The 25,616-nt window shown below is 49.7% G+C and overlaps 1 protein-coding gene across 1 annotated transcript in view; it reads left to right on the plus strand.

Moving 5' to 3' along the window:
* Positions 1–25,616, plus strand: part of LOC141975034 (complement C3-like) — a 54,942-nt gene that overhangs the window by 17,326 nt on the left and 12,000 nt on the right. The window contains exons 11-30 of the mRNA XM_074935182.1: positions 2,372–2,518; positions 3,243–3,455; positions 4,692–4,886; positions 5,771–5,932; positions 7,186–7,315; positions 8,061–8,132; positions 8,992–9,192; positions 9,803–9,914; positions 10,787–10,872; positions 11,054–11,193; positions 11,937–12,149; positions 13,152–13,218; positions 13,716–13,802; positions 14,543–14,746; positions 16,347–16,422; positions 17,782–17,941; positions 19,491–19,586; positions 20,878–21,028; positions 23,215–23,378; positions 25,040–25,198. Coding sequence (XP_074791283.1) covers positions 2,372–2,518; positions 3,243–3,455; positions 4,692–4,886; positions 5,771–5,932; positions 7,186–7,315; positions 8,061–8,132; positions 8,992–9,192; positions 9,803–9,914; positions 10,787–10,872; positions 11,054–11,193; positions 11,937–12,149; positions 13,152–13,218; positions 13,716–13,802; positions 14,543–14,746; positions 16,347–16,422; positions 17,782–17,941; positions 19,491–19,586; positions 20,878–21,028; positions 23,215–23,378; positions 25,040–25,198 — 2,835 coding nt within the window. The remainder of the gene's footprint in view (positions 1–2,371; positions 2,519–3,242; positions 3,456–4,691; positions 4,887–5,770; positions 5,933–7,185; positions 7,316–8,060; positions 8,133–8,991; positions 9,193–9,802; positions 9,915–10,786; positions 10,873–11,053; positions 11,194–11,936; positions 12,150–13,151; positions 13,219–13,715; positions 13,803–14,542; positions 14,747–16,346; positions 16,423–17,781; positions 17,942–19,490; positions 19,587–20,877; positions 21,029–23,214; positions 23,379–25,039; positions 25,199–25,616) is intronic.

The following is a 25,616-nucleotide window of genomic DNA, read 5'->3' on the forward strand; positions in this document are numbered from 1 at the left end:
GTACTCCAGATGAGGCCTCACCAATGTCGAACAGAGGGGAACGATCACGTCCCTCGATCTGCTGGCTATGCCCCTACTTATACATCCCAAAATGCCATTGGCCTTCTTGGCAACAAGGGCACACTGCTGACTCATATCCAGCTTCTCGTCCACTGTCACCCCTAGGTCCTTTTCCGCAGAACTGCTGCCTAGCCATTTGGTCCCTAGTCTGTAGCGGTGCATTGGATTCTTCCGTCCTAAGTGCAGGACCCTGCACTTATCCTTGTTAAACCTCATCAGATTTCTTTTGGCCCAATCCTCCAATTTGTCTAGGTCCCTCTGTATCCTATCCCTACCTGCCACTGTATCTACCACTCCTCCTAGTTTAGTATCATCTGCAAATTTGCTGAGAGTGCAATCCACACCATCCTCCAGATCATTTATGAAGATATTGAACAAAACCGGCCCCAGGACCGACCCTTGGGGCACTCCACTTGATACCGGCTGCCAACTAGACATGGAGCCAATGATCACTACCCGCTGAGCCCGACAATCTAGCCAACTTTCTACCCACCTTATAGTGCATTCATCCAGCCCATACTTCTTTAACTTGCTGACAAGAATACTGTGGGAGACCGTATCAAAAGCTTTGCTAAAGTCAAGAAACAATACATCCACTGCTTTCCCTTCATGCACAGAACCAGTTATCTCATCATAGAAGGCGATTAGATTATTCAGGCATGACCTTCCCTTGGTGAATCCATGCTGACTGTTCCTGATCACTTTCCTCTCGTGTAAGTGCTTCAGGATTGATTTCTTGAGGACCTGCTCCATGATTTTTCCGGGGACTGAGGTGAGGCTGACTGGCCTGTAGTTCCCAGGATCCTCCTTCTTCCCTTTTTTAAAGATGGGCACTACATTAGCCTTTTTCCAGTCGTCTGGGACTTCCCCCGTTCGCCACGAGTTTTCGAAGATAATGCCCAATGGCTCTGCAATCACAGCTGCCAACTCCTTTAGCACTCTCGGATGCAACGCATCCGGCCCCATGGACTTGTGCATGTCCAGCTTTTCTAAATAGTCCCTAACCACTTCTTTCTCCACAGAGGGCTGGCCACCTACTCCCCATGCTGCAGCAAGTCTGAAAAATCGGGATGGGGGTGGGGGGTAATAGGGGCCTATATAAGACAAAACCCCAAATATTCGGACTGTCCCTATAAAATCAGGACATCTGGTCACCCTAGGCTATGTTTGTAGCAACAGCGTAATAGATTTAAACCTTTAAAGTATCTTGGCTTTTGCAAGGCCATTGATCTCTGCAGTCTTCAGGGTTTTCAGAACCAGGTCCAGTCAACACTCAAAGGGTATGTCTCGACTGCAGTCACAGGGTGGGACTGGAGCTCTAGCTGACATCGCTGAACTAGCTTCCATCACCCTGTGACCGTGTAACACCGATGACCAGGGTCTGCCGGGGCCAGGATCGAACCTGGGGCCTCCGGAGCTAAATGCATGAGCCGCTACTGCGTGAGCTAAAAGCCACATGGCACTTAGCTAAGGCTGTAGTAGACTCATTAATCTCTAAGTGGTCTAGGTGCCACTAGAGGGGGACAGAGCACCACAGCCAGCAGGCATGGCGTGCATACAACTGCAGCCTAGACATGCCCTAAGTCACAGTGTGAAAACTTTAATTAACCTCAGAGTTGAAGATATTTGTAAATAACTGGACACGACAGATGTTAGCGCAACAAATATGTCTCCCTGCTCCCTTAGTTAAAGAGCATCCATAGATTCAAGCAATATTTGGAAGCCTTGACTAACTGGCCTGACTCCTCCAATGAACTCTACTCCCATCCACTTCCTCTGTGTTAATTGCCACTTGAGAAATAAATGGCTATCTCCAATCTTGGCTCAGAAGCCTTTTGCCTCATTCGCTCAAAAAGCAGAATATTTGTTGGCAGTGATCGTGTTTTGGTTCGATTGGCAGTTGCCTTATTTGCCTGGGGCCAAAACAAGAAAAGACTAGCATGAAATTAATTTCCTCTCTGGCCTACATGAATTAATTTATTCTTAATTTTTGTATATTGTTTTGTTGGGTGTTATAAAAGCGTAAACTGATTTTAGGAGAAGGGTTGAAGTTGTGGTTTTTATATTTTTTTATGTTTGTACTTTTTAAAATGTGTATGCATTTTGTGGTGTGATACAGCAGATCATTAAGGCCCCATTCCTGAAAGTTATTTAGGTGCTTAATTCCCATTGAAATCCACGGAAGTTAGGCACCTAAATACCTTTGAAGCTATGGACCTGAGATGCCGTACATGCGATTTGATTTGAAGTTAGGATGCAGGGAGCGCTGCACCCCTTATTCGACGCATCCCTTTTTGATTGTGCCCCTCAGGTCTACGTCACAAACCCCGATGGCTCCCCAGCCCCTCGTGTCCAAGTACAGGCCGAAGGATTCCAGTCGGCTGGGTCGACCCAGGGAGATGGAACTGCCAAGCTGATTATAAACATGCCTGGGGATAAGCAGCAGGTTCCCATCACGGTGAGTAACCTTCTACCACTGAGGCTGGGCTAAGTACTATATGTACTATATGCACCAGAGGGAAATGCCCTGTTGGCGGCATTCACTCCCCTCTCATGCACTGAGCAGGAGGATAACTGAACTCTGTGCATTCCATCTGCACCTGGGGTCAGTTTCCTGTATGCCACTGGGTTTTGGAGATGCTCCAATCACCATGTAACCAATACTCTATTGTGGGGCCAGAAGAGATCCCAGAAAACATTGACATGGGCATAAAGAGGTCCTGATTAGTCCCCTTGCCACCCACCATGCAGCAAAGGAGGCCTGTAGACAGCTCATGGCTCCTTAGTGTGAAGACCCTGTGAGGTGACACCAGGCTCAAGCTATAAAGCCCGAGAGAACACTGGAGCTATCTGTGTCCAGCCGCTTCAGGAGAGAGTCCTTCTTCATATTCATCTTGCAAGGGGCAAGACAGTTTCCTCTGTTCAGAGACATGTTCTCTTACAGTCCAGAAATCTGGAGTCCCAGCAGGACTGTGCTGAAGCGACGGGCCAATTAAAAGTGGCATTTGGCGTTTCTCTGAGGTGTCATGCCTAGAATGGCTGTTAGCAGCAGAATCCACCAACAATGGCGTCTCAGGGGAGCTTCCTTTGCTATTGCTCACAGCGTGACCCAGCGTGAGAGGCTATAGACCCTAAGCTCACTCCCAGATTCAACTAAGATTTTATCTCCACCTCCCCTGCAGGTAAAAACTGCCCATCCCAACCTCCCAGCAAACCGCCAGGCTTCTAAGTCCATGGTGGCTGAAGCCTATCAGTCCCAAGCACAGTCTAAAAACTATCTCCATCTGGCGGTGACGGCTTCTGAGCTCAAACCTGGAGACAACTTACCTGTGAATTTCCACCTGAAGAGCGACAAGCTAGCTGTTCTGAATCAGATCCACTATTTCACCTACATAGTAAGTGCTGTGTCCCTGGGTACTGGGATCTCCTGGAACTTGGGCATTATCTGAGTTTCCACCTGCCCTTTAATATTCCCACTGCATGTAAGGGGAACCTGTAGCAGAGAATTCTTCCCAGTCAGGCAGTATATTGATTGTGTGTGTAGCAGAGTGTGGCAGGGCCCCCTTGGCTTCTGCTAGATTCACAAAGTCACTCTGAGACCCTGGGTTTAGTAACCACTGGTGCACTTTATTCTCAGGCTTGTTCCCACCACCATTTCACCATGTACAAGTAACCCTTCACTGTCTGCAGGCAGGAGGGAGGGGAAGCTACTTCCCTGCTTTCATTCCCTGCCTTTTTCCTTTTCTCCTGCTCTCCCCTGGCTTCCTTCCCCTGAGGCTTTTGTGCAGCCACAGGCTAATTAGGTAGCAGCTGTCTCCGCCTCTCCAACTAGGGCCAGGTTACCTCCAGCCCACTCTAATTTGTTCCCCTAAACAGAAGCGGGCGTGACAGAGGGCTGAAGCTTCAACCCTTTGCCCAGCACCCTGTCACAGTGTGAATGAAATAAAGTCAGTCATGGGGACAACCTCTTATCCACTTCTGGTTACTGACTCCGGGCCCTGTGATAATCAATAAAGCCGACTTCCTCCAGGAGCTGGAGATAGAACCCAGGAGTCCTAACAACCATCCCTCTGTACTCGCTACTAAACCATACTTCCTCTTGGACCTGCAGATGGAACCAGGAGTCCTGACTCCTCCCCATGTACTCACTAGAGCATATTTCCTCTTAAAGCTGGGGATGGAACCCAGGAGTCCCAGGTCTCAGTTCCCTGCTCTAAACACTAGATTTCACGGCTACTTTTTCAACGCAGAGTAGTAGGTCCACTCTGTTGGTTTTAGAGCTGGACAAACCAAATAATAAAGTTGCCATGTTGCATGGATATGAAGTGTAGTTGGTGAGTGGGATGGGGGAAAGGAGGGGTGGTCTCTGTTGGTGAAACAAACAATATTCAGATTTGGGAATCAGATTTGTTGAATATTAGCACCACTGCCTCTACAACCTATTCCTGCAACACATGGATTTTAGCTTATTTTCCTCTCTCCGCTCAGATGTAAATGCCCATTTGAAAAGTTGCAAGTGACCATCTCTTAGTAGTAGAAAACAGGTAGATGGGAAGATTCATGGAATCTGAATGACCCATTGTGTTAACCTTGTGTCCTTTAACAATCCACATCTCATGTTTCCCTGTTAGATCCTGAATAAAGGGAAGATCATTCATGTAGGGAGACAGGCCAGGCAGCAGGGACAAAATCTGGTGACCATGTCCCTGCCCATCACTCCAGACCTCATCCCTTCATTCCGCATCGTGGCTTACTACCAAGTAGGAAATTCGGAGATTGTAGCAGACTCGGTCTGGCTGGACATCAAGGACACTTGCATGGGAACGGTAGGTTGATATTCAAGTTGGCCTTCCACGTGTTAATTCCTATGAAGGTGTCATTATGAGGCACTTTTTCCTAGCCTGAAAGTGCTGACTGACTCTCAAAAGGGACTCTAAAAATGACACCGTGGGGCTTCTCATTGACTGTCTCCCAGCAAATTCTAGATCAGATTTGACCAGTTTACATGCACAAAGAAGTTCCCCAGCCCCCACAAGCCACTGCTGTCAACCCACTCTAGGATCTGGGAGTCAAGCTATGGTTCCTTCTAGCTCAGCAATAAAGACTCCGTGGATTGAAGTGGATGGAGCTGTACTGACTTGCGCCAGCTGAGTATCTGGCTTTGTATCTGCACCATAATTAGCCATTTTGCTGATGATGTGGCAGTCAGAATTGATTCCAGCTCCGTCTCCCAGGGCTGGGCTGGTTCTTCAGCAGATGTGACTCCAAATACCTATAGGGGACCTGACTATAATGTAACTACAATGCTACGCTGCTGTAACTCCAGTTAATTGCTCCTGATTTACACCAGTGTGAGATCAGAATCGGGCCCATGGAGCAGATCTATTACAGTTCAAACATACTTGTAAATTTCTCAGGGCTGCCTGAGGGACAAAGTCACCTTCCATCATGGCTGGAACAAAGGGACTGCATGGACATTGGGTCCAATTCTGCTCTCAGTTTACACCAGCATGAATATGGAGTAACAGCACTGAAATCAGTGGAGCTACTCCAGATTTACACAGCTGCCCCTGAGATCAGAACCTGGCTTTTGGATGCTCAAGGAACATGAAGTCTTACCTCCTTTTCTCCTATGTTTTGCAAAGGACGGGTTCTTAGCTGCTCTCTCTGCTTTAAATCAAAACCTCTCCCTTCACTGTCTTTCATACAGCTTGTGGTGAAAGGAGCCACCAACGAAGACAGGAGAATCCATGAGCCGGGAACTCCAATGAAACTCAAGCTGGAAGGAGACCACAGAGCTTATGTCGGCCTGGTGGCCGTGGACAAAGGAGTCTACGTTCTGAACAAAAAACACAAAATTACACAATCTAAGGTGGGGCATGAAAGACGTTGGTCGTAACTTGTAATGTTTTATAGTGGGAAATGCAGCTCGGCTCTTATCCTTGCTTGACGCTCCAAGATGGCGAAAAGCGAAGTGAGCCTTTTGTTTGCAAACCTGCCGCTTGGGGTTTGAGCTCCACTGTACTTTAACTGAGCTGGGCCGGGCCAGGTGAGTACTTGGATGGGAGGAAACCCAGTGAAACCCAGGGTACTGCAGGGAGTGCTGGTCTGGACATACTAAAGGACACCCTCCCTTTGGACAGTGTTGAACCAGATGGTCCTGGGCTTTAGGGAACTGTGTGGGTGTTGCAGTAGGGGGCGCTCTCCCCTCAGAGGTAGTTCTCACCCCAGTGCTCATGGTGGTGCTGTACATCAGGGAGTGGCGGTGTGCTCAGTAGGGGGCCCCAGTCAGAGCTGAACCCAATGCCCCAGTGCGGTGCTAGGGGGCGCTGTGCTGCATTGAGTGGAGCGGGAGCTCAGCCTGGGGTGCTGTCCCCTCCCAGTCAGAGCTGAACCCAATGCCCCAATGCGGCGCCAGGGGGCGCTGTGCTGCATTGAGTGGAGCGGGGGCTCAGCAGGGGGCGCTGTCCCCTCCCAGTCAGAGCTGAACCCAATGTCCCCGTGCAACATTCGTGGTTGCTGTGCTGTAGGGAAAAAAGTGTTAGTGACTGAAAAGAGGGAGCGCTTTCTTCTGAGTCAGCACTGATCCCCGGGCCCTATCAAGGTTTTAGGGGACGCAATGGTACTGAAAGTGCCATTTCTCAGCTGAAATATCAAACAGAGCTTCTGGTCATTAAATGTCCTGTGACTCTTTCCACAAGGGTCAGGGCCCAGGTGCGCTGGCTGAATTCTAACTTGGGTATTTGATTTCTCTCTGCCTAACATCCTCTGCTGTCTGGGTTCAACTGGCTGCATAATTCTCTCTCTCTCCTCCTAAAATCGGTTGTGTTGCTGGGGCAGAATGGCTGTTGTGCTCCATCCCAGAGGCGGACGCATTTCCGTGGGGATTGAGTTGCAATAAATACTTTACTTACGTCTCAGATTTTGCTTTCATTTACACTGCTGCAAACACAGAGCAAGTCAAAGGAAGTCAGTGGAGTTACTCCAGATTGCGCGATTGTACCTGAGACCAGAATCCGGCTCACAGCCCATATAAGGCTTTGGGATCATGCTGGATGGCACCATATAAATGGGAAGTGTCATTGTTAACAATAATCTCTCAACCTTTGTATTTGCGCCTCACAGATCTGGGACTCTGTGGAGAAGAGTGACATTGGCTGTACGGCTGGCAGTGGAAAGAACAATCTGGGGGTATTTACGGATGCTGGACTGGCCCTGGAGACGAGCAATAGGATTTCCACAGCCCAGAGAACAGGTATCACTCTATAGAGCTGAACGGTCGCCATGAACAATGGAGGAAGGGAGGAAAGAATCAGCAAAGCAAGGCATAGTAACCTACGGCATGAGCCGGGGGTAGGGACATCAGTCTAGCAGGGCAAATCCCACTGGAACGGCCTAGGAATGGAAATGCTGGGGTTACCACGGGGGATGAGAATAAGGTCCTGAATTCCCACTGGCCCCCCACCTATTAAAAGAGGGATTAATTTTAAGAATGGGGTGGTTCTGAGGTGGGGATTCAAAGACCTTCTCTGCTAGTCCACTGGGTTTCTCCCTCTTCCAAAGTATCTTTCTCCCCCGTGGCCAGGAAGAGACGGGCAGATGGCTGGTGCTTCTCTCTGCTCTCTCTGCCCCAGGCTGCAAGCTTTTGGGGGCAGCACACGAGGAGGGAGGGAGGAATGAAGCCTCCTTCACTGTCCTCTCCTTCTGGTTGCCCTGGCTGGCTGAGCATCTGCCCAACAGCTCTTATGTGGCTCCCAGCCAGACAGGAAGGAGCAATATGTTAAGTGCCAAACTGGCTTTTCTGGTTTTCTGGTTTGCCCCTAAATCAACGGGGTTCCGCTCATTGAGGCCTAGACCATTCTCAGAAATTTGGGAACTGACCGAATGCGGTGTTCAAATGTTACCGTGTTACATCCAGACAGAGAAATGGCATCAAGTTGAGTGGAGGGCCTCACTCGGTGGGTGGGTTTTTATTTTGTGTTTCTCACTTCCTTCTGCAGATCCAGAGTGTCCCCAGCCAGCAAAACGCCGGCGTCGCTCCGTTCAGCTCATTGAGTATAAGGCAATCAAAAGTAGGTACTAATCAGGGGGTTTGCTATCCTTGATCAAAGCAAGCATGCAAATCAGAAATGTGATTCCCTTACATGACCAGTTTCACCCTGCTACAGCCTCCTGCCAGCTGCATTTCCTGTAACAGGAGACGGGGGAGTCAGGATAGACTTCCATATGAGGAGAAATTGGAACTGGTCAATTTATAGAGGGGATGCGATAGAGATGTAGAAAATAATGAATGGTAAATTGCTCTTTGGGGCACGGACCGTCTCTCTGTTCTGTGTTGGTACAGCACCCAACACAGTGGGGGTTTGGGCCATGACTGTGGACCCAAAGTGCTACTGCAATTCAAATAACAACAGGAACATTGTTAATTACCCATTTAAGCACAAGGAGACACTCAACCCAACTGAATGGTTTCTTACTACGAATTTATAAAAGGAACTATTTTCATACACAATGCATAATTAACCCACAGTACTCACCATCACAGGATTGTACTGAGGCCAAGAACCTAGCAGGATTCAAAAAAAGGATGAGCCATTTACATGGAAAAGGAAGAGATGTTCACCATTCCATAGGATAGGATTTTTAAAGAAGAGCTATACATCCTCATGCTTCAGGGCATGAGCCAACCTCTAACTGGGGTCAGGAAGAAACTTCTCTGTGGGTAGGTTATTCCACTGTGGGGTTTCTTGCACCTTTCTCTGAAGCTGCTGGTGCTAGTGACTGTTAGAGACAAGATACTGGATTAGACAGAGCAGAGTGCTAGTTCCTATGTTCCTTCTTTGGCCATGTCTAGTAGTAAATTAATATGAGAGAGAGAGAGGGGACTAGAAGAAGCTTGGTAGGAATGACCTTCTGGCTTTTACATTTCAGCGGCGGAGTATCACGATCGGAAGCTGAAGAAATGCTGTGAAGATGGGATGTATGAGAACCCCATGGGGCACAGCTGCGAGAAGAGGGCTGGGTACATCCTGGATACGGATGAATGCAAGAAGACCTTCCTTGACTGCTGCAATCATATCAAGACCATACGGGACAAGATGCAACGGGAGCTCCACCTGGAACTTGCAAGAAGCAAGTACTAGGGTTTCAATGTCACTCAGAGGAGCAAGGCTGGGGGAATTGTTAGAGAAATAAGACCACGCCACATGAACCAACCCTGCCCATGTTCACAGATCCCCCAGGTAGGAGATGAACATGAATGCAGTGGCAGCAATCCTGTTAGTGTTGCACCATGTTGATATGGAGACCCAGATGAGTCAGGGTAATAACCTCTTCACAGGTCGCCACCGAGGTTTAACTTTTGTTTCTAAAGCACAGTCCTCTACCACTTGAGCTAAAGGGGTACTCTCCTAGCTAGGAATAGTAGTAGGCTCTTACCCTTTGCAGAAAATCCACTAGAGGGCGCACATATAGCACTGAGCCAGTGGCTTATACCAGTGTTATAGGACCCCAGAAAAGGCTAGCTCATGGGGAAACAGCAAGGCAGGCACGGAGAGGAGAAGAAGCCAAACTCCAATTCATGCTTTTCTGGGCTGGCTGCATCTAAACTTGGCAACATAGGTCAAATCACGGATGCTTTCAGGTCATTTCTAGAGCAGGCCAACCCCCGAATCCTTTCAGGTTTGCCCCATCCCAATCAAGATCCCAGCAGAGCCAGATGGTCTGTGATTTGATTTCCCAGGTGACTTGGATGAAGATTTCATGTCTGACGAAGATATCACCTCAAGGAGCCAGTTTCCAGAGAGCTGGCTGTGGCAAGTGGAGCAGCTGACTGAGCGACCAAATGAACTGGGGTAAGAGCATGTGGCCGTACCACTCCCATTCATCAAAGGGCCACATTCAGACGTGGTATGGTGTAGCTCCCACTGAAGTCAGTATCTCTCCACCAACAAGATCCCCAGTGGAGCCGGCTGAAGAATTTGTCATGATTTAGGGCCAGCATTCAGGAGCTGATCCATATTCATAGAATCACTCCTACATTTTAAAGCGAGAAGGGCCCTTAGATCATCTAGTCTCACCTTCTGTATAACAGAGACCAGAGAATTTCATTCAGTTTCTCCAGTTTTGAGCCCATATTTAGGTACATAAAAGAACTGGCCCGACTTCCAGAGGCACTGAGCAGCCAGTGGTATCCCCTGGCTCCAGCCCTAATGAAAAACCAGGCTGCTGATTTAGGTGCTAGAATATGGATGTAGGTGTCTGGCTGTATAGTGTTAGCCTTTTCTCCTGTTCGGGAACCGTTCCTCATTTCTGTTTGTTATTCAGGGTGTGTTATTAGGTTAATGAGTCACATGATATTGACAGTGCTTTCTAATTGGATGGCAGAACTTTTTTTGGGGGGGGGGGTTACATTGGTAAATGAAGTGCTGGGCCAGGCCCCTCTCCACTGGAATGGATTACAATTCCCCTCCTTGGATTAGACCGGGACACTAGAATTAATATCCCTACCCTTGAGAGCTTTAAAACAGGTTGTGTCCTCTGCCTAGTGCAGAACGTGGACCGCGAGTTCCTCCCCAAAGATGGCTCTATAGTTCAGTGGGTGGGTGAAGGCTTTACCATGGACCTCAGTCCTAAGATAGGAGGATCTACACCTTTAGTTGGGGAATGTCCATGAGTCCTAGCTCCATCCTTCTGTAAAAGACTCTGTCTTTCTCTTTCCATGTAGAATTTCTTCCAAGACAGTGCCTATTTTCCTGAAGGATTCCATCACCACCTGGGAAGTCCTGGCTGTGAGCCTTTCAGAGACCAAAGGTGAGGAACACCACGAGCTCTCCAGAGAACAGGCAGAAAAGCTAATGGGGAAAAGACCCCAGGCCACAATGGGCCTTGGAAATGTCACAGTCAGATGGAACAATCGAGGAGACAGCAGACACATTTCAGGGCTAAAGTATAAGCCCCCCTGTCTCTGACCCTGGGTCTTTCCCCATTGCAGGGCTCTGTGTGGCTGACCCCTATGAGATAACAGTAATGAAAGATTTTTTCATCGATCTCCGGCTGCCCTACTCTGTAGTGAGGAATGAGCAGGTGGAAATCCGGGCTATTCTCTACAACTATCGGGAACACGAAATTAAGGTAAGCTCACTGCCTCATGGGGCTCTGCAATTGACCTGAGGTGTCAAGTCTTTGACAGACAGCCAAACCAACACAAAATGGTGGAAGGCTTGTTCTTCTAGGGCCTGATCCCTTTGGGGCTGGACACCCTTGTCTCCCATTGACCTTGTTGGGTGCTCAGCACCTTGCAGGATCAGGGCTATGGAATCCACCCAGTTAAGACCATAAGAGCAGCCATACTGGGTCAGATCAATGGTCCATCTAGCCCAGTATCCTGTCTTCTGACAGCGACCAATGCCAGGTGCTTCAGAGGGAATGAACAGAATAAGTAATCATCAAGCGATCCATCCCCTGTTGCTATTCCCAGGTTCTAGCAAGATTGCATGATATAGAGGGAGATAAAAAAATACCCTTCTGGCTGCCACTCTTCTCTGTCTGGGCCTCAAATCTGTGAGTAGGTACCAGGTTTGGAGCTTTCTGTTGACTCACACCGGTAGCCAGACCAGGTGGGTCTCATTACTTCCACTCAGGAACACCACAGACTGAGTTCCTCTCTGAGGCAGGATAGGACTGGGAGGGGGGCAGTCCTGAAGGGCCTCTCAGGAAGGAGGTCAGGATACAGTCATATGCTTTATAAGTACAGTCCTGTCTGTTGTTTATTAAGATTAAAGGCAAACTCCAGTCAGAGGGTATGTTTTGGATCAGTGCCCTACAGTGTCATGATGTGCAGACTGCCTGTTCACGAATCTCTGTTTTCTTCTCAGGTCCGGCTAGAGCTGCTGTACAACCCAGTTTTCTGCAGCGCATCCACTTCCAAGGCTAAATACCGGCAGATCCTTGACATCAAAGCCAAGTCCTCCCTGGCCGTGCCATTAGTGATCGTCCCGTTGCAGCTGGGATCTCACGACATTGAGGTCAAGGCAGCGGTGTGGGGCAGTTTTGTGTCTGATGGTGTGAAGAAGAAACTGAAGGTTGTGGTAGGTATCAGGTGATGGGGATGTGATGTCTGCTGGAGGGCAAGAGGCTGGAGGCCAGATTGTCTGGCTTCTAGAATCCGTGCTGTTAATTTAACCTGTTAAATTAACACCTTGCATCTCTATCCTCATCCCACTTCCTCCCCTCCTCTGTGGCAAATACAGCAGGGCTGGGGCTGGCCTGGTTATCTTGCACTCGATCCTCTGAGTCTTCACATAAAAGACCTAGGTTCAGTTCCTCAGGCCCAGGGTCTTGCTCCTTGGACCAGCGGGTGCTGGAATCAATGCAGATTCAGTGCACCCAGGGAGAACCTCATCTCACTCAGCAGAGAGAGCCAAGCAAAGGAGCAGCATTGGTGGGTTGTGAAGGGTGTCCCGTTGGCCTGCCCCAAGAGACCACTGCTAGGCTGGGTGAGAGGAAGATCCTCCACTGAAGATCAGGGAGTAGAAAAGTCCTTCAGGGAGGTCACAGAGCAACGATGGCACAAATTGAGCTTCTCACTTCCTCGCCCTGCCAGACTCTGTTGGCCAGGTTCATAAGAACATAAGAACGGCCATACTGGGTCAGACCAAAGGTCCATCTAGCCCAGTATCCTGTCTTCCGACAGTGGCTATTGCCAGGTGCCCCAGAGGGAATGAATAAAATAGGTAATCATCAAGTTATCCATTCCCTGTCACTCATTCCCAGCTTCTGGCAAAAAATTCCTGCCGTTCATCTGTGCTGGAATCAGTGGTATTATGCTAAGGATGAATTTGGCCTAGGGACTTCTTGGATGCATCCTAACCAGGATCCAAAACAAAAGGGGACGCTACCTGAAGTTAAGGTCAGATTCCAGACTTATTGGGTCGGAGCCTGATCTCAGTTTCACTTGACCGCTGACTTCCAGTGGAGCCACTGCTGATTCACGCTGATCACAAGATCAGCAAGTCGCTCACCTTTTCCTACTGCTCTTCATTGTCTCTGAGCGCTACTGTGCTTACTATGCTCTTGTCATTCCTGTCTAGCCTGAAGGGATGAGGATGACCAAAACAATTACATCTGTCGTATTGGATCCATCCAAGAAAGGAGCAGGTGAGTAGCCGCACTGCTTTGCCTTTACGTGGCGCCTTTCATCCTGAAGGTCTCAAAGAATTCCACAATCTATATCTAAGTGAGGCCATCTCTGTTTTTGGAGCCCTTGTATCTAACCCAAACATATAATCGAATCTGCAGCAAACTTCCCTGAAAAATTCTACCCTGGCATCCGATAATGCGTGGGAGATTTCAGAGGGATTGGTTTCATGTTGTCTGAGATGGAGGTCAAAATCAGGCTCATCACGGAAGACTGGAATCAGCAATATGCAGAGCAATTCAGCTGCCACTGAAAAGCAGCCACCTCTGCCTGCCCCATATTTACAGCTTCCTGATTCCCATCTCAGCTGCCCTCTCCCTCCCTTTGCCCTAACACATCAGTGGATTGTGCAGGGTTCTCTGAATGTTGTAGACTATTACTCAAGAACCGGCAGCAAAGCTCAGCCAGCTGGACGGATGGCATTTCACTGTCTCTTCTCCTCGTCCTTCCTTTTCAGGGGGAGTCCAGGAAGAGAGGGTGAGAGCGGCAGAGATAGAAGACATTGTTCCAGACACAGAATCGGAGACCAAAGTCAGCATCCAAGGCAAGGGCCTCTGATCTGAAAGAGTTTTATGCTTTAGAAACAGAGTGAAGGGAGCAATGAATTCCTTTCTGGTAGCCACACTCGCAGGAGGTAGACCGATTACCCACTTGGTTCTGTTACAACTGTCTACGTGCACTATCGAGCATTAATGGTCAAGATACATCAAAGTCATTGTTGGCATGAGGCTAAACAAGGTGCTCAGAGGAGAGACAGGTGCTCAGAAATAAGGAGCACCCAGAGAGTAGCCTACGTCTTTGGACAGGATGGCCTAGTGGTTTGAGCCCTAGCTTAGTATTTGGGAAACCTGAGTTCAAGACCTTGCTCTTCCACAGACGTCCCTGGTGACTTCAGGCAGCTCCCTTAGCCTGTCTGAGCTTCAGCTCCCCATCTGGGAAATGTGGATAATAGCCCTTCCTTTGCCCCCATTTAGCTCAATCAGCAAGGGCTGTTGCTTTCAGAATAGGAGTGTCCAGGTTCTATCCCCACCGCTGGCAGGGCTGGAGTGAAGTAGCCTAGGAGGGATTGGTGAGAAATGCTCAAAGTAGTGCGGGGGACCTTGTCAGCACACAGGACCCAGATCAATTGTTGCTGGGTTAGGATCTGACCTTCATGGGCTTTGGGTGTGCTCAGCCCATGGATTGAGCTCTCAATCCGCCACTGCCTGCAGAGAGGTCTGTCTGTCTCTCTGTCCCCACCTGCTCTCTGTGCTTGAATTCATGCCATGTTATTTCCTTGGCCAGGAAACCCCGTGGCAATCATTGTCGAAAACTCCATCGATGGGGCCAACCTGAAGCACCTCATTGTGACGCCGTCTGGCTGCGGGGAACAGAACATGATCGGCATGACCCCCCCCGTCATCGCCACCATCTACCTGGACAGCACCGAGCAGTGGGAAAAGATCGGAGTGGAACGCAGGGCAGAATCCATCAAGTTGATCATGCAAGGTAAATACTTCTCATGCCAGACAGCAAATCCCTCTTTAGGCTCGCGTTAGGGACACGGGAACTGCCGCACAGGACCAGCCCCGAGGTCCCTCTAGCCCAGTAGCCTGTCTCGGAAAGTGGCCAGTACCAAATGCTTCAGAAACCTCATGTTAAGCACATTGGGCAATAGATAGAGAGTCCAGGGATCAGGCAGCTAGCCTGGCACTCAGGAGACACCAGTTCAGTTCTCTGCTCTGCCACAGACTTCTGGGGTGATGTTGGGCAAGTCACCTAATCTCTCTGTCTCTCCATGTCCCCCTCTGCAAACGGGGAGAGTTGCAGTGCCCTGCTGCACAAGGGGGTTGTGAGGGTAGACGGCAGGAACTCCGCAAACTCCCACCGGCACCCGGATTGTGGCCCTGCCCCCGCTCTGCCCTTCCCCACGAAGCCCTGCCCCTGCTCTGCCCCACCCACACTCCTCCCCGAGGCCCCATCCCACTAGGCCTCTTCCCCCCAAAGCCTTGCCCTTGCTCCATCTCTTCCGGCCCCTGTTCTGCTACTCACTCCTCTCTGTCCCCTCCTCCCCGTCACTCACCAAGAATGCAGGAAAAAAGTGGGAGGGGCCATGTCCCCCTGACCCCCCAGTTCCGGTGCCTCTGGTGGTTACATTGCAGATTGTGAGGCACCCCTGTACTATGGGAATGGGGGCCAGATAAGCTCCTAAAATAGAGAGAGAATCTGCCTTCCACTTTAGGTCTCCTACTCTCTTTAGAGGTTGGTTTGAGACCTGAAGCATGAAGTTTAATATCCGTCCACCAGTCTACATTGGCATGAGTCATTATAGCTCTGAATAGACCTTCCTATGCAGAGACCCCGTTTTCAGTCCTGCTGGGCTTTTGGCCTCAGTTCATTGCTGGCCTATGGCTGTTATGCGGGGGATGGGATGGTCGTGGGGTGGAGGCCATTCACTCACAGTTCAAATCCGTTTCAGGTTGGCACTTGGTAGCGAGGAAGGATAGAGAAACTCATGACCATTGAGAGGATTTGGTAGGTTTCAACAGGTGTCCCTTTCACTACACCACAGTCCCCTTGTGGCCCCCTTGTGGGCTGCCTAAATTAGGTGTGGAGTCTGAACTAAAAACATCCCATCCATTAAGCTTTTACAATATGGGGAAACTGAGGCAGACAGTGACTTGCACAACATCACATCACGCAGTGAGTGACAGAGCTGAGAACTGAACCCAGGAGTCCTGACTCACAGCACCTTGCTCCAAACACTAACCCACCCTCCCCACCCGGAGCCTGGTATAGAACCCAGGCATCCTGCCTCCCAGGTCCCCATATACCAAAATCACTTGGCCCCACTTCCACCCTGGAGGGAGGATTCATGCTGGTGAGGAATGGGGCAGTGTCCATGCCAATTGGCTTCACCACCAGACATCTTTCTGCCTTTGCTTCCCTTGAGTTGCTGTGCTGTGTCCCTGCAGAAAAAGGGGGAGCCACAAAACTCAGATGCAGCAGCAGGGGTCACAGCTCTGACTTCGTTTGCCTTATGCATGTTAAGTCCTCTTTAGAAGCTCGGCAGACATTGCACAGCTCCTTCATACTCTCCCTGTTTCAGGTTACACGCAGCAGATGGTTTACAAAAAACCCGACTTCTCATACGCCGCTTTCAAAGACCGGCCGGCAAGCACTTGGTGAGGACAGTGGGTTTTCTAATGCACCTTCTTGATCAGCATTAGCCTGACCCTACACATGCAATATGTGAGCCAGAGCAAGTCAGTCTCCTGCCCAAAACCAGAGGGCAAAGGTTAACACACACACAATGGGAAAAAAGTACCCAATCCAACTCCCACAGATGGCAATGGAAAGACTCCCAAAGATGAGATAGGCACCTGGCAGGATTTACAAAAGCACCTAAGCAGAGTAGGGGCTTAATTCCCTTTGAAAGTCAATCAGAGTTCAGTGCCTAACTCACTTAGGCACTTCCGTAAATCCTGCTGGGTGCCTATTTTCATCTTTAGGTGCCTAAATGCCTTGTTAATGTGGCCCCTAGTGATTTCAGTGACAGTTCAGTGTGGGCAAGCGGATGGCCTGAGGGATTGGTGATGAATAAGGCGAAGATTTAGTCATGGGTATTTTTATTAAAAGTCATGGACAGGCCACAGGCAATAAACAAAAATTCACGGCCCATGACCTGTCCATGACTTTTACTAAAAACACCCCATCAGGGTGTCACACCCCTGACTAATTCTTAGCTGCTCCTAGGATGCCGCTGCTCTGGGGGTCTCCGAGGTACTGCTGCTCCGGGGGTCCCTGGGGCACCATTGCTCTGGGGGATCCCTGGGGGATGGCAGCTGGCTCCTGCTCTGGCGGTGGGGGCTGACTGCGTCTGGCCACCCACTGTTCTGAGGCCCCTGGGGACTGCTCTCCAACGACCTCCAGGGCTGCCCCCAGGCTGCAGCTGCAGCCGCTGCTCAGACTGGCCCCAGGGTGGCCCCTGCTGCTGCTGGGGCGGTCCCCGGGACTAGCCACACCAGCCGCTGCAGCTGTGGAATTCATCGAAAGTCACGGAATCCACGACCTCCGTGACGGATTCCCAGCCTTAGTAATGAACTCCAGGTCCTTTCACTTTTAACTGGCTAGTTTGTAACTGGCTCAGAGTAACCATTACCATCTTGACGGCTGTTCACTGGGTTGTGTGAAGTTGAGTTTGATGACGCTCCAGGCCAGTTCCCAGTGGCCAGCTGTCCACAGCAGGCCCCCATCCCGACCATCCTGGTCATACCACTGCAGACGGCGAGAGCTCGGCACATCTCAAGCAGAGCCAGCCGTAATAGGGAGCAGTGTCTGGATGCGCTTTCCTGGACAAGCGGTGACATTTTCCCTAGCTCCATGCTCACTCAGATTACCATAAACTGACCCACATGAACCTCCCTCCATTTACTGCTGTGAAACGTCTCACCTCATACCTGAGTGCAGACGGTCCAGCTTCCACACTGAGGGCAATTCTGGGAAGGCAGGAGTGACCGTGATGTGATTGATTCTGCCCTCAGGCTGACGGCGTACGTGGCAAAGGTCTTTGCCATGGCTAAGAAACTGGTGCCCATTGAAAACCAAGTTATCTGCGGGGCGGTGAAATGGCTGATCCTGGAAAAGCAGAAACCAGATGGGGTCTTCCAAGAAGATGCCCCCGTAATCCACAAAGAGATGGTTGTACGTGTTTCCTTTGACTTTTACACACCAATCACTACCCACCTCAATCATCACAGCAATTTGTTGGTTCATAATTCAAAGGGAGATTTTACTGGGCTACATCTCAAAGTCTGTGCTCACACAGACTGATCTCCTCTCTCTCTCCCTCCCATCAGTGGAACCACCCAGCGCAGTTACCTGGGCAGCAGTGAATGGAGATTTAGGCCAATGAGCCAGATTGTATCTATTTAGTCCTTAGTGGACTTCATGGAGTCTTTGGCACTTCTCCCTTTTTGGGGGTAAACATTCTGCTGGGGGTAGATCATTTTTGGTTTTGTTATTATTCAGGGTTTAGGAGTGGAAGGGGCAGTCATTGTTGGAGCTAGGGGTGTCACGTTTGGGATTTATGGGTGCCAGGGTTTAGGGCGTGTCAGTGTTAAGGTTTATTAGGTAAAAGGGGGTGTCGGTGTCAGGCTTTTAGGGGTGTCAGAGTCAGGATTTAGGGGTCTCAGTGTTAGGGTTTAGGGTAGAACGGGTTGTCAGTGTTGAGGTTTGGGGGTTTCAGTGTCAGGGTTTAAGGTGTAGAAGGGGGTGTCGGTGTCAGGATTTAGGGGGCATCAGTGGTGAGGTTTAGGGGGTTTCAGTGTCAGGGTTTAGCAGAGGTGCTGGAACTAGGGGTGTGTGCGGTGCGGCAACACCCCCTGGCTTGAAGTGGTTTCCATTATATACAGGGTTACAGTTTGGTTCAATGGCTCTCAGCTCCCCCACTATAAAAATTGTTCCAGCACCCCTAGCTATCAGTGGGTTTAGGGCTATCAGTGTCTGGGTTTAGGGCTATCAGTGTCTGGGTTTAAGGGGTCTCTGTGTTAGGGTTTACGGTAGAAGGGGGTGTCCATGTCTGGGTTTAGGGGGTGTCCGTGTCTGGGTTTATTAGATAGAAGGGGGTGAGATTAGTGATGTGGGTGTTCTCATGGTGGAAAGACATCTCCAAAGGAGATAGTTTTGCAGCGTTTACTAAAGACGCGTAGGCTCTGGCCTGGCCTGATCTCCCCTGGGCATTGGTTCCCCAGCCTCTCAACTGAGAATGCCTTGTCCTCACCTCTCATGCGCTTCGTCCCGGGCTTAGTGATTTGCATTGCCCCAGAGGAGCGCAGCTGTCTTGGTGATTCACAGGCCAAAGTTTGGTCTCTGATGTCGCTGGGGCTTGACCCATTAACTGCACAGGAAGCTGCCTGGGAGTTAGTGGCGGGACCTGAGCACTGGCCTGGTGAGCTAAATTCTCTCACGCTGGTTTAATACGAAGCATCTCTATTGACTTGGATGGAGTTCCTCCACACTGACAAAGGCGTAGCTGCCATCGGAACCTGGCCCATTGCACGACAGGTGTTCATTAGCCAAAGGGAGGTTCAGCGATAGGTCTGGCCGTGACTGAGAGTCCATTCTTGGGTAGCTTTCTAGGAAGCATGTGTTCTGCTATAATTTCCTATGCTGAGGGCCTGGGATTAATTCTTTCTTTTCATGGTACTCGGGGGACTTTCTTATCCCAAACCTGTCCTTTGCTCCCCTTTAGGGAGGGTACAAGGGTGCTGAGCCTGATGTCTCTTTAACGGCTTTCGTGCTGATTGCATTGGAAGAGGCTAAGGACATCTGCAAGGATCAAGTCAATGTGAGTATCTCTGCACCATATATGCACTTCTGTGTTCATACCCAGGTTTTCCCATCTTTCCATCCCCTATGAACCACACCCCGTGGCATGTGGAATTTGCTGGGGAAGGAGCTAGTAAATCTGTATTTATTCATGCCATGTATAAGCAAATAAAAAAATGGTTTCCTCTAAGCTTATAGAAACAAAGTTTATAGATCCAGACCATTCTAGGAAGTTAGTGAAAAATGAATCCACATACGGAATACCAGAAACATTTTACTTCAAACATTCGATTTTCCCTTTTGTCTTTAACAACAAAAACAGCACCCTCGCCCAAGCCCAGCAGCCCGGGCGGTCACCTGGATTGCCTCCCCCTAAATCTGGCCCTGGTCTGTGGCATCAGACCGAAGCTGCAAGAGAGGAGGATGAGATGACGCGGTGGGCCCGTACAAAGAGGGGATGAAGAGAATCATAGGCGCGGATGCTGTGGGTGCTCTGGGGCTCAAGCACCCATGGAAAAAAACCCGGGGGTGCTCAGCACCCACCAGCCACAGTGATTCCGCCCTGGCTGGCTGTCGATCAGCTGTTTGACAGGTCCCTGGGGCTGGCCACTGATCAGCAAGCGGCTGGCGGGAGGCGCTTGGGGGAGGGGACAGAGAAGAGGGAGCAGCAAGCTGGTGGGGGGCGGGGACTTTGAGGAAGGGGGTGGAGCGGGGATAGGAAGAGGTGGATAAATCATGCATGCGAATCATGCATCAAAGTCGTGAAATGGGGGACAAATACAATAAAAAATAAGGTATTCAAAAATTTAACAAATAGAGGAGGGGGATGCCGAAGACGCTCTGGGGCGCCATTTTGGCTAGGGCCAGCCCTGCCACAGACTTTGGTCTCACTCCTGATGACACTCTGCATGTGGTCCAGAAATGTCCCCTTTCGCTGCCCTCACATATCTCACTTCCATGCCTTCCTGCCTCTTCTGTCTTTCCCCAGCACAAAATTCACTCTGAAATTTAATAAAGCTGGAAGCCACACAAATTCGTAATGTCTTAATGTAACCCAGACACCTCCTGGGTGTGGTGTTCCGTCCCATCTAGTGACACTGAGGCCACTTAGAGAGAGATTAATGAGTCTGCTCTAGGGCCTTTCAGGCTTTTAGTTCATGCAGTAGAGGCTCATGCATTTAGCTCCGCAGGTCTCAGGTTCGATTCTACCCGCCGACGACCAGGTTCTGTTAATGTTACATTAACACCACCCGAAACCTCAGCCTAACTCACGAGTTTGATTTTCTTTTGTTTTCTTTGTCACCTCCTAGAGTTTGGAAGGCAGCATCATCAAAGCCGCTGACTACTTAGCCCAAAGGTACCAGGCTCTAACCAGACCTTACACTGTGGCTCTTGCGTCCTATGCCTTAGCGATGGTGGGGAAACTGAACACCGAGAAGGCACTCATGAAAATTTCGAAAGGTAAATCAGGGCATCTTATCAACTCCTGGAAAGATATGGCCAAGTCAGGATGGGGTTCAGGGAAGAGAAGCAAAGGAGGTTGGAGAGGGACTAATTTATGAGGAATGAATAACAGGCATAGATTTGTTCCTTTTGACCAGATTTGAGATTGATCGGATTGGGTGTAAATCCAGAGTAACTCTCCTGGGTTGAGTGGACTTACTCCAGATTTATACTTGTGTGTCTGAGATCTGGATGTGGCAGAAACATATGGTATTACTTGACCTCAGGAGGAATCTGAGAGCCCTGTGTATATATATATATATATATATATATATATATATATATATATATATATATAAAGGATGTAAACCCCAAAGAGAAAGAGAGAGAAAAGGGTGGGTCAAGAGGATGTAACTGAGCAAAGGGGAATTTCAGAGGATATAGAATAATATTACCCACAAGGAAAATTGAGTTTGCCCCATTGTTTGGGAAAGTTAAAACAGGGCAGGACAAAGCTGTTGTCTCTATATATCAATGTTATGTTGAAAGGTGCCAGGTGGGTCTTTGATCCTAAAACATTCACAGACCTTGGTGCCACAGGGCGGAGGCTCACCCGGCAGCGCCTCCTGCTGGTCCTCTTGGCGAATGAGCATCCAGCCTCTGGAGCGCCCTCTTCAGGCCGGTGTCTTGCCGCCCCTGGCCCCCGTGTCCCTCCCAGATCCCGGTGCCCTTGTCTTGGGTGCTGCCCCCTGGCAGTACCCCCACAGTTCTGGGTCTCCCCCTCCCAGGGGAACCCCCACCCACTATCCCCAGCTTGCCTAAGTCTTAGGCTACTGCCAGTCACCAACTAGCCTCCACTCCCTGGGGCAGACTGCAGTATAAGCCAGTCATCACAGGCGACGGGGTTTGGACCTGCTGCCTCTGCCTACCCGTGGCTGCCCCTGCAACCCCCTTACCTAATAGGCCTTCCCAGGCCTGCAGCCTGGGGCTTTCCTAGGCCCAAGCTCCCCGGCTCCCTTGGCCTTCCCCAGCCCTGCTCCCACTCTAGGTACTTTCTCAGCCCTTGCAGCCAGGTCCCTCACCCTCCAAGCTACAGAGAATCTCTCCTGGATCTTCTGGCTCAAAGCCTTTATAGAGCCAGCTGGGCCCTGATTGGGGCATGGGCCCCAGCTGCTGCCACTTCCCCCAATCAGCCAGGGTTTTACTTCCTTCCCCAGCCCCAGCCCTCTGCAGGATGTTTCCAACCCTTCAGGGCTGGAGCGAGTGCTCACCCTGCTACACTTGGCCATGTCTACAGTACAGGGACTATAGTGACACAGTTATGGTGCTGCCGCTATGCTGGTGTATCACTCCATGTTGTGGACGCAGACTGCACCAAGGGAAGGGGTTTTCCATCTCTGTAGGAACTCCACCACCATGATCAACGATTGCGAGCTCAATGGAAATATTTTTCCATTGACTTAGCTGTGTCTACACTAGGGGCTAGTTTGGCATAGCTATAGCGCTCCGGAAGGGTGTGTGTGTGTAGATTTTTTCACATGCCCTGAGTGACTCAGCTATGACGACCTAAGTTTTAAGTGTAGACCAGGCCCTTGTTAATGGGTGTGCCAGGCACTCTTTCAGACTCAGTGGAAGGAGCAATCAAGACTCTTTCGTGTAGTAGACACTGCTAAAAACAATGTAGCACAGCAAGGTCAAGAGCTAAGCCACGTGGGCTGAGGGGTTTCCCTGATTACAAACGCAGGGGCTAGTATGTTGGTTTTGCACCCTGTACATTAGAAGCAGAAACAGGCTGAAAGCCTGGAGAAGTATTGTGAAACAAGCAGAGAGACATTGCTTGTTGGGCCTCGAACTCACTTCAGAGGCGGACTTGGGGATTTCTCAGCGAGGAGGTTGCCGCTGTTGGTTTCTCTTATGCTCTCTTATTTCTCTCTCTGCATTTTCTTAAGCAATCAGGTTTAAAGCAGAGAAGGTATCTGAGGCCTATGATCAATTCCTCATTGTAATTGAAACAATCCTCTAAGACCCCAAATATTGGGTAGCTGCTCAGCTCGAAAGGGGCAACAATCGGTTTGACTTACCAATCATCCGTGCAGAAAGTTGGGGAAGGAGTCAGGCGATGGTATGGCCCAGTCAGATCTGCTCAGAATGAGTGGATGTCCTGGGGAAGAGTCCTTTAGCTCGCCTTCTTTGCTGCTGCCTAGAGGGAAATCGCTGGGAAGAGCGGAACGCCCGCACCTTCAACATTGAGGGCACCTCGTACGCGTTGCTGGCCTTGCTGAAAATGAAGAAGTATGAGTTGACCGGTCCCATAGTCAGATGGCTGAGAGAGCAGAACTACTACGGAGGGGGATATGGATCTACCCAAGTGAGTATTATCCTTATAGTCCAGGGTATCCTTCCAAGACTGTGTTTTGTGGGAAGGTCTCCCCTCGGAAAAGATGGGATTCCGATCACTTGAGTCATTGTAGAAAGCCCTGGAGAATGACCAGTAGAGAACAATCCTGCATTGCCTGGGAGATGGGCAATGTGACCTACCAGGTCGTTGCCATTGTTAAAATAGGGCAGAGACCAGCATAGGAGCATGACTGAATCTTCTCACTTGAGGCTCCATCCTGCCAAGGTGATGGGTGCAAGCATGCTTCACTTTAAGACAGCGAGTTGTCCCCGGGGAGTCAATGGGCCTTCTCTTCTCATGGGCAGAATCGCATGGGCGTCTGGACTCATTCTAGCATTTATTTGGTTTTTGGCCGTTGGTCTGGAGACATGGTACCAGGCGTGTAGGACCAATGGCCTGAGTCCATAAGACAAAGCCAGGGTGGATCATGACTAATCTGAATCGATTTGGGTTTAATCCATCTCTAAGTAGAACTGTAAGGTTATGGTTTTTGGATTCTTTTTTTTAAACTGTGCTTACACAAGCCACTGGAGAGGATAAAAACCCTGCTGCTAGTGACAGCTAAATAATGATGGATTGTCCTCAGATATCGCTCCCTTCCCTGGAATATGGGGGCCACTAGGAACTATAAGGTCTGTCTGTGTCTAGCAGCCTCAGTAGAGAAGCCCCTTTACATTCCTTGCTACTGAGTCTTGTCTTTTCTTTACCTAAAAGGATGCTACAAGCTCTGCTGGGAGCGGTCTGTATTTTTGGAGTCACGGGCAGTGTGCTCTATCCCTAACGCTGTGCTGTGTGTGCCATAGATGTCTCTATATGTGTAACCCACACACCTTTTGGGTGTGGTGTTCTGTCCCCTCCAGTGGCACCGAGACCACTTAGAGAGAGAGATTAATGTGTCTTCTACAGCCTTAGTTAAGGGCCACATGGCTTTTAGCTCATGCAGTAGAGGCTCATGCATTTAGCAAGAGGTTCCACGTTTGAGTCCCTGACAAGCCCCCACTTGTAATACCGATAGACCCCGGTCGTCGGTGGGCGGGATCGAACTTGGGATCTCTGGAGCTAAATGCATGAGCCTCTCCTACATGAGCTAAAAGCCACATGGGCCTTAGCTAAGGCTGTAGCACACTCATTAATCTCTCGCTAAGTGGTCTCGGTGCCACCAGGAGGTGTGTGGGTTACATACACATAGAAGGAGCCACTATCTTGTTGTGCTCTGTCCAGGTGACAATTGGCCCCTGTTAATAGCTAGGGCAGATGGGAAACTAATTGACCATGCAGGATTTACTTATTGACCATGGGTTCTATTCCTGACTTGGCCACGTGCTTCCTGGGTGACCCTGGGAAAGCTACTTCCCTGCCCTGTGCCTCCGTTTCCCCATCTGTAAAATGGGGTTAAAGATATTGTACTGTTTTGTAAAGTGCTTGGGATCTACTGATGAAACACACTACAGAGGAGCCAGGTAATATTATTATATAACCCTTTGCCTGCGTGACACCCAGTGGAACCCTGGTGTTTTCTTTCATTGTATTTTTGGTTCCTCTTCATTAAAAAGTCTCTTTAGAAGCTGTCAGATGTCCAGCACAATAGGACAATAAGGTGTAACCCTCTTGTCTTCCTCCTGATGTTCTAGGCTACCATCATGGTGTTCCAGGCTCTTGCGCAGTACCAGATAGACATTCCGCAGCACAAAGACCTGAATTTGGACGTTTCTATTCTCCTGCCACGCCGTGCTAGTCCGATAAAGTACAGAATCTTACATCAGAATGCTCTGGTGGCCAGAACAGCAGAGGTATCGTGCTTCTCTGTGTGATTAGTAGAGACCACTGATCATAGCGAAAGGGGATTTGACTAGAATCTCCTATCCAAACCCTTTTGGGAGTGGGAGGATTCAGATTCCTGGCACCAGCTCCAAATGCATCCACACTTTTGACTCAGATTTTTAAGACCAGAAGGGACCATTATGATCATCTCGTCTGACCTTCAGCAGGTCACAGGCCGGAGAACCTCACTTACTAATTTCTGCATCAAGCCCATAACTTCTAGCTGAGCTGTGAGATGTCTCTTAGATAGATATCCAGCCTTGACTGAAAGACTTCAAGTGATGGAGAATCCACCACATCCCGTCAGGCTCTAGGGTCTAGGCAGTCAGGCCTGGTGGTTGGAGCTGGCTGTAGAGTTGGGACTGGGCCAAGGGCAATGCTGAAATC

This window comes from Natator depressus, chromosome 20, assembly GCF_965152275.1.
Source record: "Natator depressus isolate rNatDep1 chromosome 20, rNatDep2.hap1, whole genome shotgun sequence".
Lineage (NCBI taxonomy): Eukaryota > Metazoa > Chordata > Testudines > Cheloniidae > Natator > Natator depressus.